This window comes from Bufo gargarizans, chromosome 9 (assembly GCF_014858855.1).
Source record: "Bufo gargarizans isolate SCDJY-AF-19 chromosome 9, ASM1485885v1, whole genome shotgun sequence".
Lineage (NCBI taxonomy): Eukaryota > Metazoa > Chordata > Amphibia > Anura > Bufonidae > Bufo > Bufo gargarizans.
The window spans coordinates 165,955,343-165,980,840 of record NC_058088.1 but is presented as its reverse complement, the minus strand read 5'-3'; the positions used below and the strand labels follow the sequence as shown (position 1 = coordinate 165,980,840).

Below are 25,498 nucleotides of genomic sequence, written 5' to 3'. Positions count from 1 at the left end.
TGGTCTTTCTTTCCTGGGGCGGTCCGCATGTGAGACAGTTTCTTTGTAGCGCTTGATGGTTTTTGTGACTGCACTTGGGGACACTTTCAAAGTTTTCCCAATTTTTCGGACTGACTGACCTTCATTTCTTAAAGTAATGATGGCCACTCGTTTTTCTTTACTTAGCTGCTTTTTTCTTGCCATAATACAAATTCTAACAGTCTATTCAGTAGGACTATCAGCTGTGTATCCACCTGACTTCTCCACAATGCAACTGATGGTCCCAACTACATTTATAAGGCAAGAAATCCCATTTCAGGTGACTACCTCTTGAAGCTCATCAAGAGAATGCCAAGAGTGTGCAAAGCAATAATCAAAGCAAAAGGTGGCTACTTTGAAGAACCTAGAATATGACATATTTTCTGTTGTTTCACACTTTTTTGTTATGTATATAATTCCACATGGGTTAATTCATAGTTTTGATGCCTTCAGTGTGAATCTACAATTTTCATAGTCATGAAAATAAAGAAAACTCTTTGAATGAGAAGGTGTGTCCAAACTTTTGGTCTGTACTGTATATACACATATATGCAGATTTTACCACTTCCCTCTACAGCAGGCATTAGTCTTCTGCTCCGTTCTATGTCCTTAGAGGCATTTGGTAAAGGATAATTTTGCGCATAAGGCTACTTTCACACTTGCGCCAGTGTGATCCGGCAGGCAGTTCCGTCGCCGGAACTGCCCGCTGGATCTGCCGATCTGGATGTGACTGAAAGCATTGTGAGACGCATTGTGAGTCCGTCGCCGGAACTGCCCGCTGGATCTGCCGATCTGGATGTGACTGAAAGCATTTGTGAGACGCATTTGTGAGACGCATTCTACGGTTTTATCTTTTGCCTGATCAGTCAAAACGACTGAACTGAAGACATCCTGATGCATCCTGAACGGATTGCGCTCTATTCAGAATGCATGGGGATAAAACTGATCAGTTCTTTTCCAGTATAGAACCCCTAGGACGGAACTCTATGCTGGAAAAGAAAAACGCTAGTGTAAAAGTACCCAGGTACCTTTAAGTTCCTCCTGGTCACTGTTGCTTGTGAAGTCCATTGGCTAGTTTAGCTCTAATTTCCACTAGACTTTCTCTATATTCAGACATAGACTTACTGGTTTGTGCTGCTGTAATACTGTACTCAGTCCTCCCTTAGCTTCATCAGGGCCAAGGACGTGAAATGGCAGCTACATGGTGAATTAGGCCTGTTCTGCTCCTCTATTAAAGGGGTTGTCCAGGTTCAGAGCTGAACCCGGACATACCCTTATTTTCACCCAGGCAGCCCCCCTGAGGCTAGCATCGGAGCATCTCATGCTCCGATGCGCTCCCTTGCCCTGCGCTAGATCGCGCAGGGCATGAGCTCTTTTGTTATCATATATATATATATATTGGTGCTGAGTGGCCAAGTGGGATATGTGTATATATGTAAAGGGAAGTGTATTAAATATTCCCTAGATTCAATTCCCTATCAACTCTTATCAACGGTTCATCCCCCATGTTTAGAGAAATGCTTGTGCTGATAGCCCTTTAGGATAACAGCTGATCAGTATCTAGTCCTCTTCTGTTCAGGCCCCAAACAGTAGGATGGGCCCGTTTGCTGGTCACCTCAGGACAAAGCGATTGCAGACTCTCTGGCACAGTTTGTCAGGGGGCTTTCTAACCAGAGACATCATAAATAGGTTTCCACACCTCTGCCCCATGGCCAAACTGCTTCCCCCCTACTTATGATAAAGTCCAGCATTTGGGAATAGGGGGGAGGGCTCTTGGGATTTGAGCATAAAGAGAGGCACAGGTGGTAGAGTGGACTTCAGTGGAGTGCCTGCAGCCCCATGGATGACGGAGAACCATCCCCAGGAAAATGATCAAGTGAGGATCTCTCCTGGGACGAGCAGTAACTCCCTAAAGATGAGCACTGGCTGAGTATCATTAACCCCTGAACCCTTACATTACCCCATACCCCTGAATATACCTGCATTAACCCCTGCTGCCCTGTATCCCTGCTGCAGTAACCCCTTCAAGGCTACTGCATTAACCCCTGCCCCTACCATGAAACACTGTCCTGCAGGTCCTTAACCCCTGCTGCCCTGGCAGCCCCAGCATTAACCCCTGCTGCCCTGAACCCCAGCATTAACCCCTGAACCCTTGCTGGGCTGTATCAATCCTGTATTTATCCCTATTGCACTGTCCTGCAGGTCCTTAACCCCTGCAGTCCCAGCCAACCCTGCATTAACCCTGTCAGAACCATTCCTACCCCTGGCCTGCGTTATGTTCCCTGGTCTGCATGTATGTTAACCCTTGCAGTGCCACAATTGCGTTAACCCCTTGTACCCCATAGGGACAGTGTGTAGCCAGGTGGGTGGTAGTGTTTGGGTGGAATGGGAATAGTGTATTGTGTGTAGTGTAGCTAGCTGTATTATTATAATACTGTGTTGCTAGTGTATTACTGTACTGTGGTGTGTGCGTCTATATGTATATATATATATATATTTATAAAAATTAATCTATATATACAGGATATATATATATATATATACACACACAATAAAAATCCGCAGCACTCCTTGAAAGATGAAAAAATTTGCTATTTATTCACACATGTCAAGTGACAACGCTTTGGTTCTCTCACAGAACCTTTTTCAAGTCAGGTGAAACATAAAGTGCAATAGTGCTAGTATATATACATAGTATAGTCATTACCAATTAATTGATCAACCTATAAAAAACGTGCACTCCCCTTTAAAGGAATGTTACAATTCATTAATTTCCATACCACATCTCAATGTGAACAGGGACGAAAAAAACGCCCCACACATATTCCATAACAATCCATATATCATGACAGTGGTTTTAGTTATAAACTTCACATAATCATAGTGCGTGTATTAAAGTGCACAGTGAATTAAAAACACATACATTAAAATGTACCTCGCTGGGAGATTGAAGCTGTATGTAACGAACAAGGAGAATAAAACTTGCTTCTTAACTCGCGGTGGTTTGCGCTAGTTCAGCGCGTCTACCACTGTCCACTGCGCATGTGTCAACCCTTATCCCTCCTATTGGGTGGTACATAACTGCTGCACGTCACCAGTGGCGGAGACCAAACTGACGCAACGTCAGGTGTCCGTGTAGTTCCACAACACTTGTATACAGCCAATCTAAAACCCAGCAAATCGGCTTCCTTGTTTTTCACTTGTATCACACAGCAATACAAAGGATTATATTGTGGCATTTTTTTTAGAACTGTAATTGTACGTAACATCCACTGGATCCACCTAATACAGCAATCTGAATATACATAGCCATGAGCAATAGAGGACAGGGCACTAGCCCACCATCCCCCCAGTTACCCTAAACTCAACATTTAAACCTTTGGGCTTCAATGTATCTAAACTAAAAATCCATCTGAGCTCATTTTTCTTTAGTATCATTAGCCTATCACCACCTCTTTCCAGCGGTTTTACATGGTCTAAGATCATGAATTTTAATTCATTTTCTTTGTGATTTTTTTCCACAAAGTGTTTTGACACCGGTAGGTCTTTTCTTTTATTTCTGATGGATTGTCTATGGTTGTTTAGCCTGGTTTTCAGGTCACACGTAGTTTCCCCTACGTAGAGCATTTTACACGGACACCATAATACATATATTACCCATGATGAATCACATGTAAGGTAATATTTGATATCAAAAGTTTCTCCTGTGTCCGGATGTGTAAATACTGGTCCCTTGTGCATAGGTTTACAGTTCACACATCCCAAACACGGGGAACTCCCTGTACGCTTCGTTTTCAGAAATGTTTGCCTTGTTGTAGAAAAATTAATAGTTGTAATCAGCTCGCATCAAAGTTTGTGTAAGGAAAAAGGTAAATCCATCTCCCCTCAGCTGCAGTAAGAGACAGACCCAGGTGATTGAATTCTTGCTGAGCACTCCCCCTCCTCCTTGCCCAGTCTGCCTTTATTTACTAACAAAAGGTGTAAAAGGGGTTGGCCCAAGACAAGGATGCAGGAAGTGATGACATACAGGAAGTGATGACATAGGAAGACAAGACACCATCATTTAGAATAACATAGCCAGCTAACAAACACATGTATACAATAATCTACCATTACCACTGAGAGACATGATGACAATACACAATATATTAAATACACATCCTAAAATAAAATGTCTGCATAATAAAATTTCCACAACAGTCCCTCCTCTTTGTCATATGCTCCCCAGTGTCCCTTGATGAATCTTGATCTTCTTCTTTGAAAAAAAACAGTCTTGTCTACGAATAGTCCTGAATCCATAAAACAAAACAGATGATGGAAAACAGAACGTCAATATTGACACGTAGCTTCTTTTCTTTGGGAGGTGACTTAGGAGGTGGCGTTTCGCGTTGGTCGCCGGCTGGTTTGGGATCCTCAGCATCTGGTCCATGGTTTGGTCTTCAGGGCATCTTGTCTGTTCGGGCTTCGGTATATCAGTCGATTAGACATCAGGAACATCCCACTCCGGCATATAGAAGGAATGGAAACAAAAAAACATAGTACATGTCCTATTTCCTTTCGCCCGGATCCAATGGAAAACCAGTGAGCCCCAAGACCTCCCAAAGCTTTAAAAAGGATTCTGACTCTCACTTGTCATAGCTTCGCCCCTTCCCAGCTCCTGTCAGTTTGGGCCTGACCCTTGTCAATGGTGTCTGCTAGCCTGGCATAACCATATACCTTCCTCACAACTGGAGGATCCCACATCTACAGGTCGCCTAGCTGCCCGGACACCCATACAGGATTAACAAGCGAGGAGCAGGAGCCAGAGCTAATATTAATATCGTCTATCAACAAATGCCTCCTTGTAACAAATAAACCAAAGTGATACTCTGCATTCTTTGACTTAGTTGAGCAGCTTCTTGCAGTGACCGGTGTTGATCCAGTTGTCTCGTCCCTCGAACTTCAGAGAGGTTGGCGTCATCAGCAGCACCTGGAATGGCCCAAGATATCTCGGCTCTAGTCCCGTCCTCGGATGTTTCTTTAGCATGACCCAATCAACTGGTTGACTAGAATGAACACTGGTTATTGAGTCTGGGTCCGGGAGCAACTCCTGAAGCCGGTGGTGGACATCGGGTGATAACCCGTGGGGCTGCCTGGAGGCATACCTGATGGAATAAAAGGGTTACAGCGAAACATTCAGGCCATGGATCGGCCGTGATTTTTACCTTCTTTGCAAAGATTTGACCCAAGTACCAGCAAAGAAAAGGCAGTTGTGATGGTTTAGAAATTGATTGACATTTGAGAGGTTAGAGAGTTTAAAGATCATTGTTTTCTGCACCACTTTCCCCCCTTCTCATCGTCCTTAAAACCAGGACGAAGAGAAGCTGGATTAAACATGGTGCATCGTCTCAAGGTTAGATGGAGAGATGACGGAGGGATAAGAGAGAGAGATAGAGAAAGAGAAAAGCGCTTCTCTTGGACTCTGCAGTCTTAGCAGGACGGGAGTACATGACAGTGTTAGTTCGCACTGTCTGGGACCTTTGAATGTCCTGTTGCTGGAGATCGATGGATTTGTGCAGCCACAGTTCTGCTTTCTGGAGGGAACCATGGCTTTGGAGTCTAGTGGGGAATTTACGGACAAACTTTTTCCCAATCCAGACCTCAAAGGTCCCTTCTTTGGGGATGGTCCACTCTGAACCTACAGTCCCTTGGTGACAATCTTTGAGTGGCTTAACAACTCCTCCTCCATAGATGGATTTCATGTACTGCTTGGCTGTCCTATAGTCAGAAGTGGTACCCTTCTGATCCCTAAATTTCCCTAAACCCATGCTCGAGCATACATTTTCCCGCGACCTACGCAAAGAATTTTCCCGCGACCTACGCAAGGAATTTTCCCGCGACCTACGCAAGGAATTGTCCCGCGACCTACGCCGGACGGCTGTTAATCCCCTTCGTTCGCCTCTGAGTTGCCCTAGGGTTTCTGGCACCGACACACTGACTCCGTTCACCCTAGTTAGACCTCAGGAAAAGGAGTAATCAGTGTGAGGAAAAGGGCTCTCGCCGACACACGACGGCCCTCTGAGTCTCCTAATGAGATATACCAGCCTCAGTTTTGGCTCTGAATAGTGACCTGACCACAGGATAGGGCTTCCAATTGACCTGGAGTGGAAAAAGGGGTGCACAGAGAACACACAGTACCTTCTGTGGGGACGAGGGGTACACAGAGAACACACAGTACCTTCTGTGGGGATGAGGGGTGCACAGGAAACAAACACACAGTACTCCTGTGGGGAATGAGGTTACTCACACAGCTATTGGTATGCCCAGGTGATATATATATCACCTTGTCTCCTTAAAAAAAAAATGCTCATCAACTCACTTTCCTTTGCCGATATGATTCTATATAGTCAAGCTGAACAGCACACAAAGCCCTTTTTGCAGTGACTGATCAAAAACCTCTCACTCAGCAGCAACCCTTGAATTCAGACAGTAGTTCCCACACAATATCATGAGACCCCAGTACTCCTAACCAAATCTACAGAGAAAAGAGAGGGAAAGAAGGAGAAAAAGAAAGAAAAAGAGAAAAGCACCAAAATATGAAAAAAGGAAAAAATTAATAATATACTAAAAATAAAAATGGGTTGGTAAATAAGGAAAAACTGAAAGAAACTTCAATAAAAAACTAAAAAATAAAAATGGATTAGTAAAAGAAGAAAAATGTAAATGTATAAATGTAAATTAATCAAAGAAATACCCAAACAAAAATAGACAAAAATATTGTATTGTATAGGACTGAATTAACAAATCAATGTCTTGGAGGGTTCCCCTGAAACTGTACAAGAGAATTTCTACCCACCCAGTCATTGAAATGTTAATTTGCCCAGCCCCAAACAGCTTCAGATTCATTTGACCAGAGAAGCAGGATTTAACATCACAAGGTCCCAAAACCGGTTTCTTTCACATTTTAACCGTTCATATTGTGATTTAAAATCCGCTTCATTGATCCATGACCTTGGCTGTCCATGGGTTCTTTGCCTTTGCAAAGAAGCATGTCTGGGACCATTACCCCATCTTGCTGAATAAACCACTTTACTTCTAGGTGTGGTTCTGGGGTACTTAACAAACTTGTGTCTGTTGCCATTAGCAACGTTACAATATCGTGCAATGTGCCCATATTCCCTGCATGCGAAACAAAGAATAGCTCGCCTCCCTGCACAAGGCGATTTGACTTGGCGCACAACATTAACCATCCTAGCATGACTAGATCCCACACTACTATCTGTATTGAGTCCACTTACCAAAGACTCATCTGAGGAATCTTCTGGCCTTGTGTTAATACGCCCAACTCCAGGGTCAGACACATTGTCCATCTCCATTCCTGAGTCAGATCCACCATGTGACCCACAGGCCTCAGACTTCTCCATGCTCTCAGCCCATACATTGCCTCTAACCCCAGACACATTACTCTCCAACGGTTGTTTCAATAGCTCTGGCAATTCCCTTACAGCACCCCGTGCATGCGTCAGGCTTTCAGATAAACTTTCATTCTCCTTGCACAGCTCAGTATTACACCTCACAGCACATTCATAATTGGCGCCAGCTTCAGTTGCCTGCTGGACAAGAGATCTCAATTTAACAATTTCAATTTTTAAATCTTCCGCTTCTCCTTCCAAACTCAGCTTCAGCTTACAAGACTCCTGATATCTATCCGCTATCCACCCAGCAGCAAAAATCAGAGCATACTTGCCTTTCCTTTTGCGCCATTTTTTGGTACCGATCAGGTTTGCTACGCAATTCTGGGCCTGCAGCCATGGATCAGTAGATCCCTGCATAGCCTGAAGAATGGGCGCCGTGTCCTTCAACGTTGCTACTTCTTTAAAAATACTTTCCATTGCACAAAAAACAAACACCACAATGATTGTTACAAAAAACAACACACTAGTACCAATTTCTAGGAGTTGTCCCAATGCTTTTGCCACAGAACCTTTCTACACTGTAGTACCCGTATTAATTATGCCAAACAAGTCTACAATTCAGTGTAACAGCCACAGATATACAAACATTAAGCAGAATCATCAACTATAGGACGATTTCACCACTAAACTGCCACTAATGCTCACACAATGGTTCCTGTATCAGACTGGTCACTGAGGTATACCATAACCGAACACTCCACTGATATCCAGCACAAAACTTATCAAAACAAAATCAAACTGTACATAGAAAAGTTACAAAAAGACAAGATAACTATCCGACAAAACTAACATTTCAGGCAAAAACAATCAAATCGCTTTCCATAGCAAACTAACTAAGATGGCCGACAAACTTAAAGATGGCCGACAAGCACATGGTCATACACACACTAAAACCAATTGCTGCCTCTATAAACCTCTATAAAATCGCCTCTTACAAAATCACAGTAACATAAAAGTTAAGAAGTTACAAAAAACACAATTCCCTGTACTGCTCATCATACAATCAACTCGAATCCATCAAAAACTACACAATGGAAAAACACTTACCTTACCCTTACACCCCTTGACGCAGCAGACAACAACCACATAGGTTGTTTAAATAGATTTTTTTTCTGATAGCAGCAGATTGGAGTACACAGATTTCAGTTCACAAAGAGCAAAACTTTCTCAAAAATGAGAGTGAGGAAAAGGATATTACCTTCTGCCGGCCTTTTTTGCTTTTTGAAAATTAAACTGTGTCTCCTTTAAGTTCTGCTGATAACGGAGGAAAAAATGATTTCCTTCCTGAGCTCGCCATCTGTTGTAGAAATATTACTTGTTGTAATCAGCTTGCATCAAAGTTTATGTAAGGAAAAAGGTAAATCCCCCTTCCATCAGCCGCAGTCAGAGACAGACCCAGGTGATTGAATTCTTGCCGAGCACTCCCCTTCCTCCTTGCCCAGTGTGTTCACTTTTATTTACTAACAAAAGGTGTAAAAGGGGTTGGCCCAAGACAAGGATACAGGAAGTGATGACATACAGGAAGTGATGACATACAGGAAGTGATGACATAGGAAGACAAGACACCATCATTTAGAATAACATAGCCAGCTAACAAACACATGTATACAATAATCTACCATTACCACTGAGAGACATGATGACAATACACAATATATTAAATACACATCCTAAAATAAAATGTCTGCATAATAAAATTTCCACAACAGCCTTAACTGGCCTTTTTCAGGCAATCTTGAGTGCACTACTTTGTCTCTGACATTCCCTGCTCTTTTGTATGCCATCATAGGGGGGTCTCTAAAGGCTGCTATTGTAGGGTGGCCACTTCTGAGTATCCCCCGATGTCGCCTCACTATACGTTCAATGCTTGGGCTCAACCGCTGGAAAGAGGTGGTGATAGGCTAATGATACTAAAGAAAAATGAGCTCAGATGGATTTTTTGTTTAGATACATTAAAGCCCAAAGGTTTAAATGTTGAGTTTAGGGTAACTGGGGGGATGGTGGGCTAGTGCCCTGTCCTCTATTGCTCATGGCTATGTATATCCATATTGCTGTATTAGGTGGATCCAGTGGATGTTACGTACAATTACAGTTCTATAAATAATGCCACAATATAATTCTTTGTATTGCTGTGTGATACAAGTGAAAAACAAGGAAGCCGATTTGCTGGGTTTTAGATTGGCTGTATACAAGTGTTGTGGAACAAGGAGGATGTTTCATATTTGCCCAAAAGATTGCCTTAGATAAAATGGTGGAGATGGTCAATGATGCACGGCGAGTAGTGTTGATGATAGGTCAGCGGGCACGCTGGTGCGCTGCTGGACGCGCCGACACTACACGGACACCTGACGTTGCGTCAGTTTGGTCTCCGCCACTGGTGACGTGCAGCAGTTATGTACCGCCCAATAGGAGGGATAAGGGTTGACACATGCGCAGTGGACAGTGGTAGACGCGCTGAACTAGCGCGAACCACCGCGAGTTAAGAAGCAAGTTTTATTCTCCTTGTTCGTTACATACAGTTTCAATCTCCCAGCAAGGTACATTTTAATGTATGTGTTTTTAATTCACTGTGCACTTTAATACACGCACTATGATTATGTGAAGTTTATAACTAAAACCACTGTCATGATATATGGATTGTTATGGAATATGTGTGGGGCGTTTTTTCGTCCCTGTTCACATTGAGATGTGGTATGGAAATTAATGAATTGTAACATTCCTTTAAAGGGGAGTGCACGTTTTTTATAGGTTGATCAATTAATTGGTAATGACTATACTATGTATATATACTAGCACTATTGCACTTTATGTTTCACCTGACTTGAAAAAAGGTTCTGTGAGAGAACCGAAACATTGTCACTTGACATGTGTGAATAAATAGCAAATTTTTTCATCTTTCAAGGAGTGCTGCGGATTTTTATTGTTTATTCACCGTCCTGAATCGAGGGATTACCGTGGGCACCCTTCATCTCAACTTTCAAGGGAGTGCTGCCAGACCTTTTATATATATATATATATATATATATATATACATACATATATATATAGTACAGACCAAAAGTTTGGACACACCTTCTCATTCAAAGAGTTTTCTTTATTTTCATGACTATGAAATTTGTAGATTCACACTGAAGGCATCAAAACTATGAATTAACACATGTGGAATTATATACATAACAAAAAAGTGTGAAACAACAGAAAATATGTCATATTCTAGGTTCTTCAAAGTAGCCACCTTTTGCTTTGATTACTGCTTTGCACACTCTTGGCATTCTCTTGATGAGCTTCAAGAGGTAGTCACCTGAAATGGTCTTCCAACAGTCTTGAAGGAGTTCCCAGAGATGCTTAGCACTTGTTGGCCCTTTTGGCTTCACTCTGCGGTCCAGCTCACCCCAAACCATCTCGATTGGGTTCAGGTCCGGTGACTGTGGAGGCCAGGTCATCTGGCGCAGCACCCAATCACTCTCCTTCATGGTCAAATAGCCCTAACACAGCCTGGAGGTGTGTTTGGGGTCAGGGGTGGACTGAGAACCCTCAGGACCCCTGGGCAAAATAAATCAAGGGCCCCCTTCCAGGCCCCACCCATGTTCCACCTTCAGCCACGCCCATGTCCCACCTATCACAAGCAGCAGGCTGGGGATGGGCGGGACTCGGGAAGCTGCAGGCAGGGCCGGTGCAAGGATTTTTGCCAACACAAGCAAAGCTACATTTTGGCACCCCCCCCCCCATGGCACATCACATACCCCCTCTTGGCGGGCGTGGGCAGCGGCTGCTGGCTGTGTCTACTCACGCCCCCTGTGCAGAGGCAACCTGAGCGGCGCGCTGAGCCAATGAATGAATCTCAGACTCTGCCTAGCTATGTTGCCCTGACTACGACGGCCGGTGGTCCGGAATTTTCTGCTACCCGGAATTTTTTGCTACCCACGTCTTTTCCGGTAGTGACGTGGGAGGTGTGTCTCTCACCTCGGCTTCTCATTGGCTCTGCCGGGGGTTTGTCGGCGCAGGCGCGGAGGATTCACTCGCAGCGTGAACGCGCCGAAGGTAGCATATAATTCCGGGCCACTGCGCATGCGCGAAGAAGACGGCCGAAGGTAGTAGAAAATTCCGGCTTCGCGCATGTGCAGTGGGCCAGAATTTTCTGCTACCTTCGGCTCCTACTGCGCCTGTGCCGAGCCGTTTTGTTTAGCGAGCCAAAGGTAGCAGAAGGTTCCTGTCCACTGCGCATGCGCAAAAAAAGACGGCATGGCGCAGGCGCAGTAGCGCCGAGTCAGTTAACAATAAAGGTTAACAAAATGCAAATATCTAGACCTCTTCAGCACCTGTGACGTTTACTTGACAGTATTTTTAGTAATTGGTCACTCAGACCACATTACGTCTAGCTTGAAGTGCTGACTAATATAACATTTTAAATCTTTATTTCATTTCCTTAAAACTATCTTCCACAATATAGACATAATACTGTCAAGTAAACGTCACAGAGGTGCTGAAGAGGTCTAGATATTTGCATTTTGTTAACCTTTATTGTTAACTGACTCGGCGCTACTGCGCCTGCGCCAAGCCGTCTTTTTTCGCGCATGCCCAGTGGGCCAGAATCTTCTGCTACCTTCGGCTCGCTAAACAAGACGGCGGGAGGTATCTGTGACTGTTGCCCTGACTACATCTACGATGAACGCCGCGGCCGCCGACCGGCACAGGCAGGGCGGGCGGCGGGTTCAAGTAGGTCACGGGTGCACGCAGGTAACGCTCAGTCCGCCCCTGTTTGGGGTCATTGACCTGAAAAATAAATGATGGTCCAACTAAACGCAGACCAGATGGAATAGCATGCCGCTGCAAGATGCTGTGGTAGCCATGCTGGTTCAGTATGCCTTCAATTTTGAATAAATCCCCAACAGTGTCACCAGCAAAGCACCCCCACACCATCACACCTCCTCCTCTATGCTTCACGGTGGGAACCAGGCATGTAGAGTCCATCCGTTCACCTTTTCTGCCTCGCACAAATACACAGTGGTTGGAACCAAAGATCTCAGATTTGGACTCATCAGACCAAAGCACAGATTTCCACTGGTCTAATGTCCATTCCTTGTGTTCTTTAGCCCAAACAAGTCTCTTCTGCTTGTTGCCTGTCCTTAGCAGTGGTTTCCTAGCAGATATTCTACCATGAAGGCCTGATCCACACAGTCTCCTCTGAACAGTTGTTCTAGAGATGTGTCTCCACCTGACTTCTCCACAACGCAACTGATGGTCCCAACCCCATTTATAAGGCAAGAAATCCCACTTATTAAACCTGACAGGGCACACCTGTGAAGTGAAAACCATTTCAGGTGACTACCTCTTCAAGCTCATCAAGAGAATGCCAAGAGTGTGCAAAGCAGTAATCAAAGCAAAAGGTGGCTACTTTGAAGAACCTAGAATATGACATATTTTTAGTTGTTTCACACTTTTTTGTTATGTATATAATTCCACATGTGTTAATTCATAGTTTTGATGCCTTCAGTGTGAACCTACAATTTTCATAGTCATGAAATAAAGAAAACTCTTTGAATGAGAAGGTGTGTCCAAACTTTTGGTCTGTACTGTATATATATATATATATATATATATATGTATATAGTGTATTATTAGACTGTATATTTGCTATTGTGTAATAAATACTTTATTATTTATACTACAGTGTATAGTGTTTTTAGTAGTCGCCACCGTAGTATATCGTAGTAGTAATTCGCACGTAGTTCAGTAAATAGGTAAGGCAACAGAGGTAGTTCCTTTTATAGTATAAATAGGCAGAGTCATCACTAGACGACTCATGCCTATTTATGAATATTAATTATTGAGATTAACCAAAATAGCAAAACCTGCAGTTTTTGCGGCTCGGGGGCGGACCCACTCACTTCAATGGGGCCGCAAAAGATGCGGACGGCACTCCGTGTGCTGTCCGCATCCGTTGCACCGTTCCGTGGTCCCGCAAAAAAAATATAGCATGTCCTATTCTTGTCTGTTTTGCGGACAAGAATAGGCATGTCTACAATGGGCCACCTGTTCCGTTAATTGCGGAAGGCACACGGGCGGCTTCTGTTTTTTGCGGATCCGCGGTTTGCAGACCGCATAAAACGGCACGGTCATGTGCATATAGCCTTATAATATAGAAGATAGAAATAAAGGGGCAGAAAAAGGGCTGGAGGAAAATGTCCGACCTCGAGGTAGTGAGGACAGACGGGAAGGGAATCCTAAAACAGGATGAGCCCGGGATCACCAAGGCATTATATCAGGGATCAGCAACCTCCGGCACTCCAACTGTTCTGAAACTACAACTCCTAGAATCCTCCTTTCACTTCAATGGGAGTTGCAAGAACAGCCAAGTAAGCGTGCATGCTGGGAGTTGTAGTTTGCAGCAAGGTTACTGATCCCTGCAATAGGCTGATCAATGGACACAGTGATCACATAAGCTCTGGTCCGATCACAGGATCAATCACTTTCACGATTTATGCTGTAAATGGGGAGGAGGATAGAGTAATGCAGTCCAGTCCGAAATGTTATAAAATTACAGCTTAGGGTACTTTCACACTAGCGTTAATATTTTCCGGTACTGAGATCCGTCATAGGATCTCAATACCGGAAAAAAACACTTCCATTTTGTTCCTATACATTGTCAATGAGGACAAAACGTAACTGAACAGAACGGAATGCTTCAAAATGCATTCTGTTCCGTTCTCATACCGAGGTTTGCTTTCCGTCCTGGGATGCGGAGCAAAACGGATCCGTCATGACCCACAATGCAAGTCAATGTGGACGGTTTTCTCTGACACAATAGAAAAAAGATCCGTCCTCCATTGACTTTCATTGGAGTTCATGACGGATGCGTCTTGGGTATGTTAAAGATAATACAACCGGATCTGTTCATAACGGATGCAGTCGGCTGTATTATCAGTAACGGAAGCGTTTTTTGCTGAACCCTGCCGGATCCAGCAAAAATGCTAGTGTAAAAGTAGCCTTTTGCGGATTGTTCAGGTGTGAATATGAGGACTGATGGAGTGCAGTGGAAGGCCAAGGCTGGGACTACAACTCCACACAGACTAATAACAATACAATATCAAACAATTAAGTGTCGAGTAATGGGGGCTAACTGGACTTTCCATGGGTTGAAACTTCAGGGACCTCCAGCACTGAAGATATTTGCTGAGGAACATCTCCTCTCTTAACAGGGGGGTAGGTTAACATTTTATAAAACATGATTGTGGTGGATTCCTCTACTGGGAACCCTTTTCCCTAATGGCTTGACTTTATAGAGGAATAATACATGTATATGGAACTTCACTGTTTTTATGGATTTTGGAACTGGTTCTCCTGAGATATATTACATAACTACAGGGAAGACCAAGAGAACTGGAGGACTGGGTCAGAAGGGAAGAGCAGGCACAGATTTAGGGCTCGTTCACACAAACTTTTTTGTGTTCCGTATACGGGACGTTTTTGCATTCCGTATGCGGTCCTTATACGGAACCATTCATTTCAATGGGTCCACAAAACATGCGGACAGCACTCAATGTGCTGTCCACATCTGTTGCTCCGTTCCGTGACCCTATAAAAATTTTGAGACATGTCCTATCCTTGTCCGTTTTGTGGACAAGAAAAGGGCATCTCTATAATGGGCCTCCTGTTCCGTTCCGCAAATAGCGGAAGGCACACAGGCGGCATCCGTGTTCAGCGGATCCGCAATTTAGCAGACCGCAAAATACGTCACGTTCGTGTGAACAAGCCCTTATACTGAGACGCTCATTGTGTCACATGTTTGGTTTCTGACTCTGCACTTTCTCTAAGGAGTTTCATGGATAAGCTCACCTTGCTTGGTGCCGCGCTGGAACCCACAGCAGAATCCCCAAGCAAGCCATGGAGATTGGCAATTAGGGCTGTTATTGCCCCCTTTTCTATTTTTTTGTCTTTTATTAAAATTTTGGCTTTAAGAGCCTGGAAAATAATCATAAAAACGACATAACATGAAGTAATGCAGAAATCATGACGCAAATAAAAGACAGCATCAGATAGCTATTGCTGTATAGTGGTGAAGTAGCCATATAGCAGGCACTTCCAGAAACTGTATTATATGTCTACAATGTGCACACTATATATTATAGATCAATATTACATACAGCACCCACATAAAACAGCGCAGCCCAAAGAATGTAGACATTTTGTGCCCCACCAGTAGGCCATGCACAGTGTCATACAGTGGAGGCCACTGATGGACGAGTCTGGACATCGACATTGATCTGGCAATAACATTATATTAGTAAGTGGATAAAATGGCTTTTTCCTGCACAACGGTCACTGTGCTTTCAGAAAACGTATGATATGTTTTAGGGACATATCAGGAGTTTTTATCAATGGGGGGGGGGGTGAGCGCTGAGACCCCCAGCAATCTCTACAACGAGGGGAGAGAAGCGCTTGCTTAGGTTATGTTCACATCTGTAGCAGAGAATGCCGAGAATCGGCTGGACACGGACCACAGCGTTGGACCTCATTATTTTTAATAGGGCCAGCAGGCATTCCAGTTGCATCCGGTAGTGCCATATCTGGAAAAATCCAGCAGGCTGTTCTGGCAGAGAAGACTTGCCGCAGATGGGAAAGTAGCCTTAGCAGGAAGCGAGACAGACTCAATAAAGTCTACAGGCCCGTCTCGCTCCCGTATTGTACAGCGAATGAGCGCTTCTCTCCCCTCATTCTAGAGATCTTTTGGCGAGCCTCAGTGCTCAGATCCCCACCAATCACAACTTCTGATATGTCCCTATAACCAGGGCTGCCATCAGAAATTTTGGGGCCCCTTACACAGCTCAAGGCCTGGGCCCCCCCTCCTACCCCGCCCCTTTAGAATCCGTCCTGACTCCACCTCCCCTCCACCCCCAAGGACCTACCCCCAATTTCATAATTTTTTTACAACTACAAAGACAGTAAAAAGTGGTAATCAGTGATTTCAGTAAGGAATTCATTTTTGACCAAATAATATGAAGCCTGCTACCACGACAAGGTAGACTCTTTTAAGCAGGACCCTACACTAACACTAACTACACTACCTGTTCTAATCTGCCCTAGCAATCTTCCCCTGGCACATTTAAAAAAAAAAAACTAAAAAAGCACAAGGTTTACTGTTACAGTGTTATGGGGGGATCTGTGGATGACGTACTGTTATGGGGGGAATCTGTGGAGGACTTACTCTTATGGGGGAATCTGTGGATGACACACTGTTATGGGGGATCTGTGGATGACACTGTTATGGGGGATCTGTGGATGACACACTGTTATGGGGGAATCTGTGGATCACACTGTTATGGGGGAATCTGTGGATCACACTGTTATGGGGGAATCTGTGGATCACACTGTTATGGGGAATCTGTGGATGACACAGTTATGGGGGATCTGTGGATGACACAATGTTATGGGGATCTGTGGATGACGGACACTGTTACGGGGGGATCTGTGGATGACACACTGTTATGGGGGATCTGTGGATGACACACTGTTATGGGGGAATCTGTGGATGACACACTGTTATGGGGGAATCTGTGGATGACACACTGTTATGGGGGAATCTGTGGATGACACACTGTTATGGGGGAATCTGTGGATGACACACTGTTATGAGGGAATCTGTGGATGACACACTGTTATGGGGAATCTGTGGATGACACACTGTTATGGGGGAATCTGTGGATGACACTGTTATGGGGGATCTGTGGATGACACTGTTATGGGGGATCTGTGGATGACACACTGTTATGGGGGGATCTGTGGATGACCCACTGTTATGGGGGATCTGTGGATGACACACTGTTATGGGGATCTGTGGATGACACACTGTTATGGGGATCTGTGGATGACACACTGTTATGGGGGATCTGTGGATGACACACTGTTATGGGGGATCTGTGGATGACGCACTGTTATGGGGGGATCTGTGGATGACACACTGTTATGGGGATCTGTGGATGACACACTGTTATGGGGATCTGTGGATGACACACTGTTATGGGGGATCTGTGGATGACACACTGTTATGGGGGATCTGTGGATGACACACTGTTATGGGGGGATCTGTGGATGACACACTGTTTTGGGGGAATCTGTGGATGATATTGTTATGGGGATCTGTGGATGACACACGGTTATGGGGGAATCTGTGGATGACACACTGTTATGGGGAATCTGTGGATGACACACTGTTATGGGGGAATCTGTGGATGACACACTGTTATGAGGAATCTCTGGATGACGCACTGTTATGAGGAATCTCTGGATGACACTGTTATAGGGGGATCTGTGGATGACACTGTTATGGGGGATCTGTGGATGACACACTGTTATGGGGGAATCTGTGGATCACACTGTTATGGGGGAATCTGTGGATCACACTGTTATGGGGGAATCTGTGGATCACACTGTTATGGGGGAATCTGTGGATCACACTGTTATGGGGGAATCTGTGGATCACACTGTTATGGGGGAATCTGTGGATCACACTGTTATGGGGGAATCTGTGGATGACACAGTTATGGGGGATCTGTGGATGACACAGTTATGGGGGTCTGTGGATGACACAATGTTATGGGGATCTGTGGATGACACACTGTTATGGGGGAATCTGTGGATGACACACTGTTATGGGGGAATCTGTGGATGACACACTGTTATGAGGGAATCTGTGGATGACACACTGTTATGGGGAATCTGTGGATGACACACTGTTATGGGGGAATCTGTGGATGACACTGTTATGGGGGATCTGTGGATGACACTGTTATGGGGGATCTGTGGATGACACACTGTTATGGGAGGATCTGTGGATGACACACTGTTTTGGGGGAATCTGTGGATGATATTGTTATGGGGGATCTGTGGATGACACACGGTTATGGGGGAATCTGTGGATGACACACTGTTATGGGCAATCTGTGGATGACACACTGTTATGGGGAATCTGTGGATGACACACTGTTATGGGGGAATCTGTGGATGACACACTGTTATGAGGAATCTCTGGATGACGCACTGTTATGAGGAATCTCTGGATGACACTGTTATAGGGGGATCTGTGGATGACACTGTTATGGGGGATCTGTGGATGACACACTGTTATGGGGGAATCTGTGGATCACACTGTTATGGGGGAATCTGTGGATCACACTGTTATGGGGGAATCTGTGGATCACACTGTTATGGGGGAATCTGTGGATGACACAGTTATGGGGATCTGTGATTGACACAGTTATGGGGGATCTGTGGATGACACAATGTTATGGGGATCTGTGGATGACACACTGTTACGGGGGGATCTGTGGATGACACACTGTTATGGGGGATCTGTGGATGACACACTGTTATGGGGGAATCTGTGGATGACACACTGTTATGGGGGAATCTGTGGATGACACACTGTTATGGGGGAATCTGTGGATGACACACTGTTATGGGGGAATCTGTGGATGACACACTGTTATGAGGGAATCTGTGGATGACACACTGTTATGGGGAATCTGTGGATGACACACTGTTATGGGGGAATCTGTGGATGACACTGTTACGGGGGATCTGTGGATGACACTGTTATGGGGGATCTGTGGATGACACACTGTTATGGGGGGATCTGTGGATGACACACTGTTATGGGGGATCTGTGGATGACACACTGTTATGGGGGAATCTGTGGATGACACACTGTTATGGGGGAATCTGTGGATGACACACTGCTATGGGGGATCTGTGGGTGACACACTGCTATGGGGGATCTGTGGATGACACACTGCTATGGGGGATCTGTGGATGACACACTGTTATGGGGATCTGTGGATGACACACTGTTATGGGGGATCTGTGGATGACACACTGTTACGGGGGGATCTGTGGATGACACACTGTTTTGGGGGAATCTGTGGATGATATTGTTATGGGGGATCTGTGGATGACACACAGTTATGGGGGAATCTGTGGATGACACACTGTTATGGGGAATCTGTGGATGACACACTGTTATGGGGGAATCTGTGGCTGACACACTGTTATGAGGAATCTCTGGATGACACTGTTATAGGGGGATCTGTGGATGACACTGTTATGGGGGATCTGTGGATGACACTGTTATGGGGGATCTGTGGATGACACTGTTATGGGGATCTGTGGATGACACATTGTTATGGGGGATCTGTGGATGACACATTGTTATGGGGGATCTGTGGATGACACATTGTTATGGGGGATCTGTGGATGACACATTGTTATGGGGGATCTGTGGATGACACATTGTTATGGGGGATCTGTGGGTGACACACTGTTATGAGGGATCTGTGGATGACACTCAACCACTCTCAAACCCAACTGGTCAAACTTGTTAAATGGATCCCAAACACAATATGCACAATAACACCCCCCACCCCCTCCAACACTTAATTAACCCCTTCATGGCCTAAACATTTTTTTCAAAGCTGAACACAAAGCTAAATAGGGCTGGGTGGGCTGGCAAGGGAGGGGTTAATAACAATGATGGAGGATAATGGCCCTGTGGGATAATCCAGAAAACAGCTTTGCATTTTACCCCTGAGCAAAGACCACACAACAAGTTGGACATGCAGTACTTTTAGTCCGGCGGCCTTTCGCCATGCACTGCCGTGCTGGGCCGGAGCTCCACCCCCGTCCCCATTATAGTCAATGGGGACGGAGCGGCGGTCCGGCGAAATAACGGCAGGACGGATCTGACAGGGTGAACAGCCTGTCGGATCCGTCCTGCCGCTAGTGTGAAAGTAGCCTTACAATCTCATGGCTTCTGAGCAACAGTCATCTGTCACTTCTCTTATCTCTCTGCTCCTGTCCCTTAAAGGGATTCTGTCACCTCCCCTAACCCAAAAAACGATTTTAAAGCAGCCATGAAGCACAGCTTACCTTGATTAGGCTGTGCTCTTTTATCTTGTAATCCGTCCAGCAGTTTCTGCAAAAAGCGACTTTTATTGATATGCAAATGAGTCCTGAATGTGCCCAGAGGGGCGTTTTGTTCTTCTTAGAGAGCCCAGTACCGCCCCTCTTTCAGTGCCCAGCCCGCCTTCCTTGCACTGTCTAACCGCCCCCAGCCTCTCCTCCCTCTCCTCCCCCTCCCTCACGCCGAACGAACTCTCGCACAGGCGCAGTACCCACTGAGGGCTGCGCCTGTGCGATCAGCAGGAGACTGAGGGCAGGAGCTTCATCTTCGTCACTGGGCATGCGCCGAGCCCAGTGACGTCCGATGCTCGCTCTTCCCTCAGTCAGCAGGGAAGAGCGAGCATCGGACGTCACTGGGCTCGGCGCATGCCCAGTGACGAGGATGAAGCTCCTGCCCTCAGTCTCCTGCTGATCGCACAGGCGCAGCCCTCAGTGGGTACTGCGCCTGTGCGAGAGTTCGTTCGGCGTGAGGGAGGGGGAGGAGAGGGAGGAGAGGCTGGGGGCGGTTAGACAGTGCAAGGAAGGCGGGCTGGGCACTGAAAGAGGGGCGGTACTGGGCTCTCTAAGAAGAACAAAACGCCCCTCTGGGCACATTCAGGACTCATTTGCATATCCATAAAAGTAGTTTTTTGCAGAAACTACTGGACGGATTACAAGATAAAAGAGCACAGCCTAATCAAGGTAAGCTGTGCTGCATGGCTGCTTTAAAATCGTTTTTTGGGTTAGGGGAGGTGACAGAATCCCTTTAATCTTATCACTGCTGCAACAAAAGCCTCAGCCTCAGTGTAAACTGTTCTAGTGACTCACGGCTCTTTTAACTCAAAGAATCAAATGAGTCTCTAACTAAGTCTGATCTTTAGATTATTTTAAAGGGTTTCTACCACATCGTTTTGACAAATTTAGCTGTCAGACACTAGCGATCTGCTAGTGTCTGCTCTACCAAACAATGCTATTATGATAGCTTTTTGTGCAGCCGTTTCCATAAAAAACGAACTTTTATTGATATGCTAATGAGCCTCTAGGTGCTATGGGGGCGTCTTTTCAGCACCTAGAGGCTCGGTCTACCTTCACAAAATGCTGCCCAGCGGGTCCCTCCAGCCCGCCCATCTCCTCTGGAATGCGATCCTATCTCTGAGTCAGCGGACGAATTCTCGCGCCTGCGCCGTGCGCGTCTGTCTTCGGCGCAGTAAATGTCTGACCGTTCCCTGCACAGACATCTCCACTGCGCCTGCGCCGATGACCGAGATGTCTGTGCAGGCAGCGGTCAGACATTCACTGCGCCTGCGCCGAAGACAGATGCACCGAAGACAGAGGTAGGATCACATTCCAGAGGAGATGGGCGGGCTGGAGGGACTCGCTGGGCGGCATTTTGTGAAGGTAGACTGAGCCTCTAGGTGCTGAAAAGACGCCCCCATAGCACCTAGAGGCTCATTAGCATATCAATAAATGTTCGTTTTTTATGGAAACAGCTGCACAAAAAGCTATTATAATAGTATTGTTTGGTAGAGCAGACACTAGCGGATCGCTAGTGTCTGATAGCTAATTATGTCAAAACGATGTGGTAGAAACCCTTTAAACTGTGACTCATTCGATTCTTTCTTTGACTCCCTGTACTTGTGTCAGTGACTCAGACTCAGAGCTGCTAGTGCTTGCCTTGCCTCAGCTCTGATTGGTTGGTGGGCGGGGAGGGGAGGGGCTGGCAGAAGCAGCTTCCACTCTAGGATCAGATTACACTCCTCCCGAGTCCCTCCCCTCCCTGCTGCCAGCGGCTCTGCTATTGTGTGCTGTGACTCACTGACTCAGACTGTACAGTGTTCATTTTAGGACATGGTCAGATATCATAGTCAAGTATCAAAATAATGCCAATGTAACACCTGACCCTGACACCTGACCCTGACACTTGACTCTGACACTTGACTCTGACACTTGACTCTGACACCTGACTCTGACACCTGACCCTGACATCTGACCCTGACATCTGACCCTGACATCTGACCCTGACACCTGACCCTGACACCTGACCCTGACACCTGACTTTGACACCTGACCCTGACCCCTGACTCTGACCCCTGACTCTGACACCTGACCCTGACACCTGAGTTTGACTTATGCTCTTCATAGGTCAGGGTCAAAGTGAGAAGGAGTTATAGATAAACTATGTATTTGTCTGCTAAATCACACTATCTATTGCTGAGCTTATAACTCTGTGCCAGGCAAGCTGGTAGCTCAGTGGTAATGCTGCTGCCCCATGTCCAGGCTTTCTGAGTTCAAAGCCCCTTTCAGCCTTCAAAAATTGTTTACATTTTATTATGCGCTAGATAAGAGGCAAATTTAAATGATGTGTGACGCTGATGTCTGACGTCCTTCAGTTGTCAGTATCACAAAACATTTTAGCTTTACTGTGGTTTTGTATTCTACATCACATAGATGAACAAAAATCACAAGCTCATACAAGGCAAGCTGGTAGCTCAGTGCTAGTGCTGCTACCTCTTGTCCAGGCTTTCTGAGTTCAAAGCCCCTCTCAGCCTCCCCAAAGTTTTTACATTTTATTATGCGCTAGATAAGAGTCAAATTTAACCCCTTAAGGACACAGGGCGTACAGGTACGCCCTTGTGCCCTGGTACTTAAGGACACAGGGCCTACCGCACGGGGGTGATCGGAACCCGGTGCCTGCTCAAATCATTGAGCAGGCACCTAGGCTAAATGCACGGGGGGGTCCCATGACCCCCCCATGTCAGCGATCGCGGCAAACCGCAGGTCAATTCAGACCTGCGGTTTGCTGCGATTTCTGCAGTTTCTGATCCCCGCGGTCCCTGACCGCGGGGATCAGAAACTTTAGGATTCAAAATTTTTTCCAGTATCCCTCCCCCCTGCACCCCTGAGTTATTTGAGCACGGTGGGAGGTGCAGGGGGAGGGTTGCGGGCGGTGCGGGCGGTGCGGGCGGTGCGGTAGGCGGGCGGTGCGGTAGGCGGGATCGTGATCCCCCGCCTGCCTCCCATTGCGTAATCGTTGGCGTCTAGTGGGTATACCAGGGTGCCAGCACATTGCTGGCACCCTGGTATAAACGGTTGACATCGGTGATGCGATGTCAGCCGTTTAACCCTTTCCATACAGCGGTCCGTACGGACCGCTGTATGGAAAAGGTTAACAGCTCAGGGAGCTCCCTCCCTCTCCCATCGGGGGGCTGCTGTGCCTTTGCAGTCCCCCGAATGGAGAGGGAGAGAGCTTCCAGGCAGCCCCCCAAGCCCCGTCCTTACCCTTCCCCGTCTGCGCAGTTCTGCTCACTACTGAGCAGACGGGGAAGGTTCCCATGGCAACAGGACGCCTTCTCAGGCGTCCTGCTGTCCATGGTTCTGAACAGATCTGTGCTGAAAGCATAGATCTGTTCAGACAAAGTGTAAGTAAAATACAGTACAGTACAATATATATTGTACTGTACTGTATTATGCAGACATCAGACCCACTGGATCTTCAAGAACCAAGTGGGTCTGGGTCAAAAAAAAAAGTATAAAAAGTGAAAATAAAGTAAAAATCAAAAAACACATTTATCACTGATTAAAAATGATAAAAATAAAATTCCCTACACATGTTTGGTATCTCCACGTCCGTAACGACCTGATCTATAAAACAGTAATGTTACTTTACCCGAACAGTGAACGCCATAAAAATAAAAAATTAAAAACTATGATGAAATTGGAATTTTGGCCACCTTACTTCCCAAAAAAGGTAATAAAAGTGATCAAAAAAGTCGCATCTACGCCAAAATTGTAACAATCAAACCGTTATCTCATCCCGCAAAAATCATACCCTACCCAAGATAATCGCCCAAAAACTGAAAAAGTTATGGCTCTTAGACTATGGAAACACTAAAACATGATTTCTTTTGTTTCAAAAATGAAATCATTGTGTAAAACTTACATAAATAAAAAAAGTATACATATTAGATATCGCCGCGTCCGTATTGACCGGCTCTATGAAAATATCACATGACCTAACCCCTCAGATGACCACCGTAAAAAAATAAAAATAAAAACGGTGTAAAAAATGCCATTTTTTATCATCTTCCGTCACAAAAAGTGTAATAGCAAGCAATCAAAAAGTCATGTGCACCCCAAAATAGTGCCAATCAAACCGTCATCTCATCCCACAAAAAATGAGACCCTACTTAAGATAATCGCCCAAAAATTGAAAAAACTATGGCTCTTAGACTATGGAGACACTAAAACATTTTTTTTGTTTTAAAAATGAAATTATTGTGTAAAATGTACATAAATAAAAAAAATTGTATACATATTGGGTATCACCGCGTCCGTGACAACCTGCTCTATAAAATTACCACATGATCTAACCTGTCAGATGAATGGTGTAAATAACAAAAAAAAACGGTGCCAAAAAAGCAATTTCTTGTTACCTTGCCGCACAAAAAGTGTAATATAGAGCAACCAAAAATCATATGTACCCTAAACTTGTACCAACAAAACTGCCACCCTATCCCGTAGTTTCTAAAATGGGGTCACTTTTTTGGAGTTTCTACTCTAGGGGTGCATCAAGGGGGCTTCAAAAGGGACATGGTGTCAAAAAAAACAGTCCAGCAAAATCTGCCTTCCAAAAACCGTATGGCATTCCTTTCCTTCTGCGCCCTGCCGTGTGACCGTACAGCGGTTTACGACCACATATGGGGTGTTTCTGTAAACTACAGAATTAGGGCCATGAATAATGAGTTTTGTTTGGCTGTTAACCCTTGCTTTGTAACTGGAAAAAAAATATTAAAATGGAAAATCTGCCAAAAAAGTTAAATTTTGAAATTGTATCTCTATTTTCCATTAAATCTTGTGCAACACCTAAAGGGTTAACAAAGTTTGTAAAATCAGTTTTGTATACCTTGAGGGGTGTAGTTTCTTGATGGGGTAATGTTGACTGAAAGATGGGGTAACTTTTATGGAGTTTCTACTCTAGGGCTGCATCAGGGGGGCTTCAAATGGGACATGGTGTAAAAAAAACAGTCCAGCAAAACATGCCTTCCAAAAACCAAACGGCGCACCTTTCACTCTACGCCCCGCTGTGTGGCCGT

General features: G+C 45.3%; 1 protein-coding gene across 1 annotated transcript in view; it reads right to left on the bottom strand.

Moving 5' to 3' along the window:
• LOC122919832 (1-phosphatidylinositol 4,5-bisphosphate phosphodiesterase zeta-1-like) overlaps nucleotides 1–25,498 on the bottom strand; it is a 138,991-nt gene that overhangs the window by 20,986 nt on the left and 92,507 nt on the right. Inside the window, exon 6 of the mRNA XM_044269022.1 lies at nucleotides 15,309–15,434. Coding sequence (XP_044124957.1) covers nucleotides 15,309–15,434 — 126 coding nt within the window. The remainder of the gene's footprint in view (nucleotides 1–15,308; nucleotides 15,435–25,498) is intronic.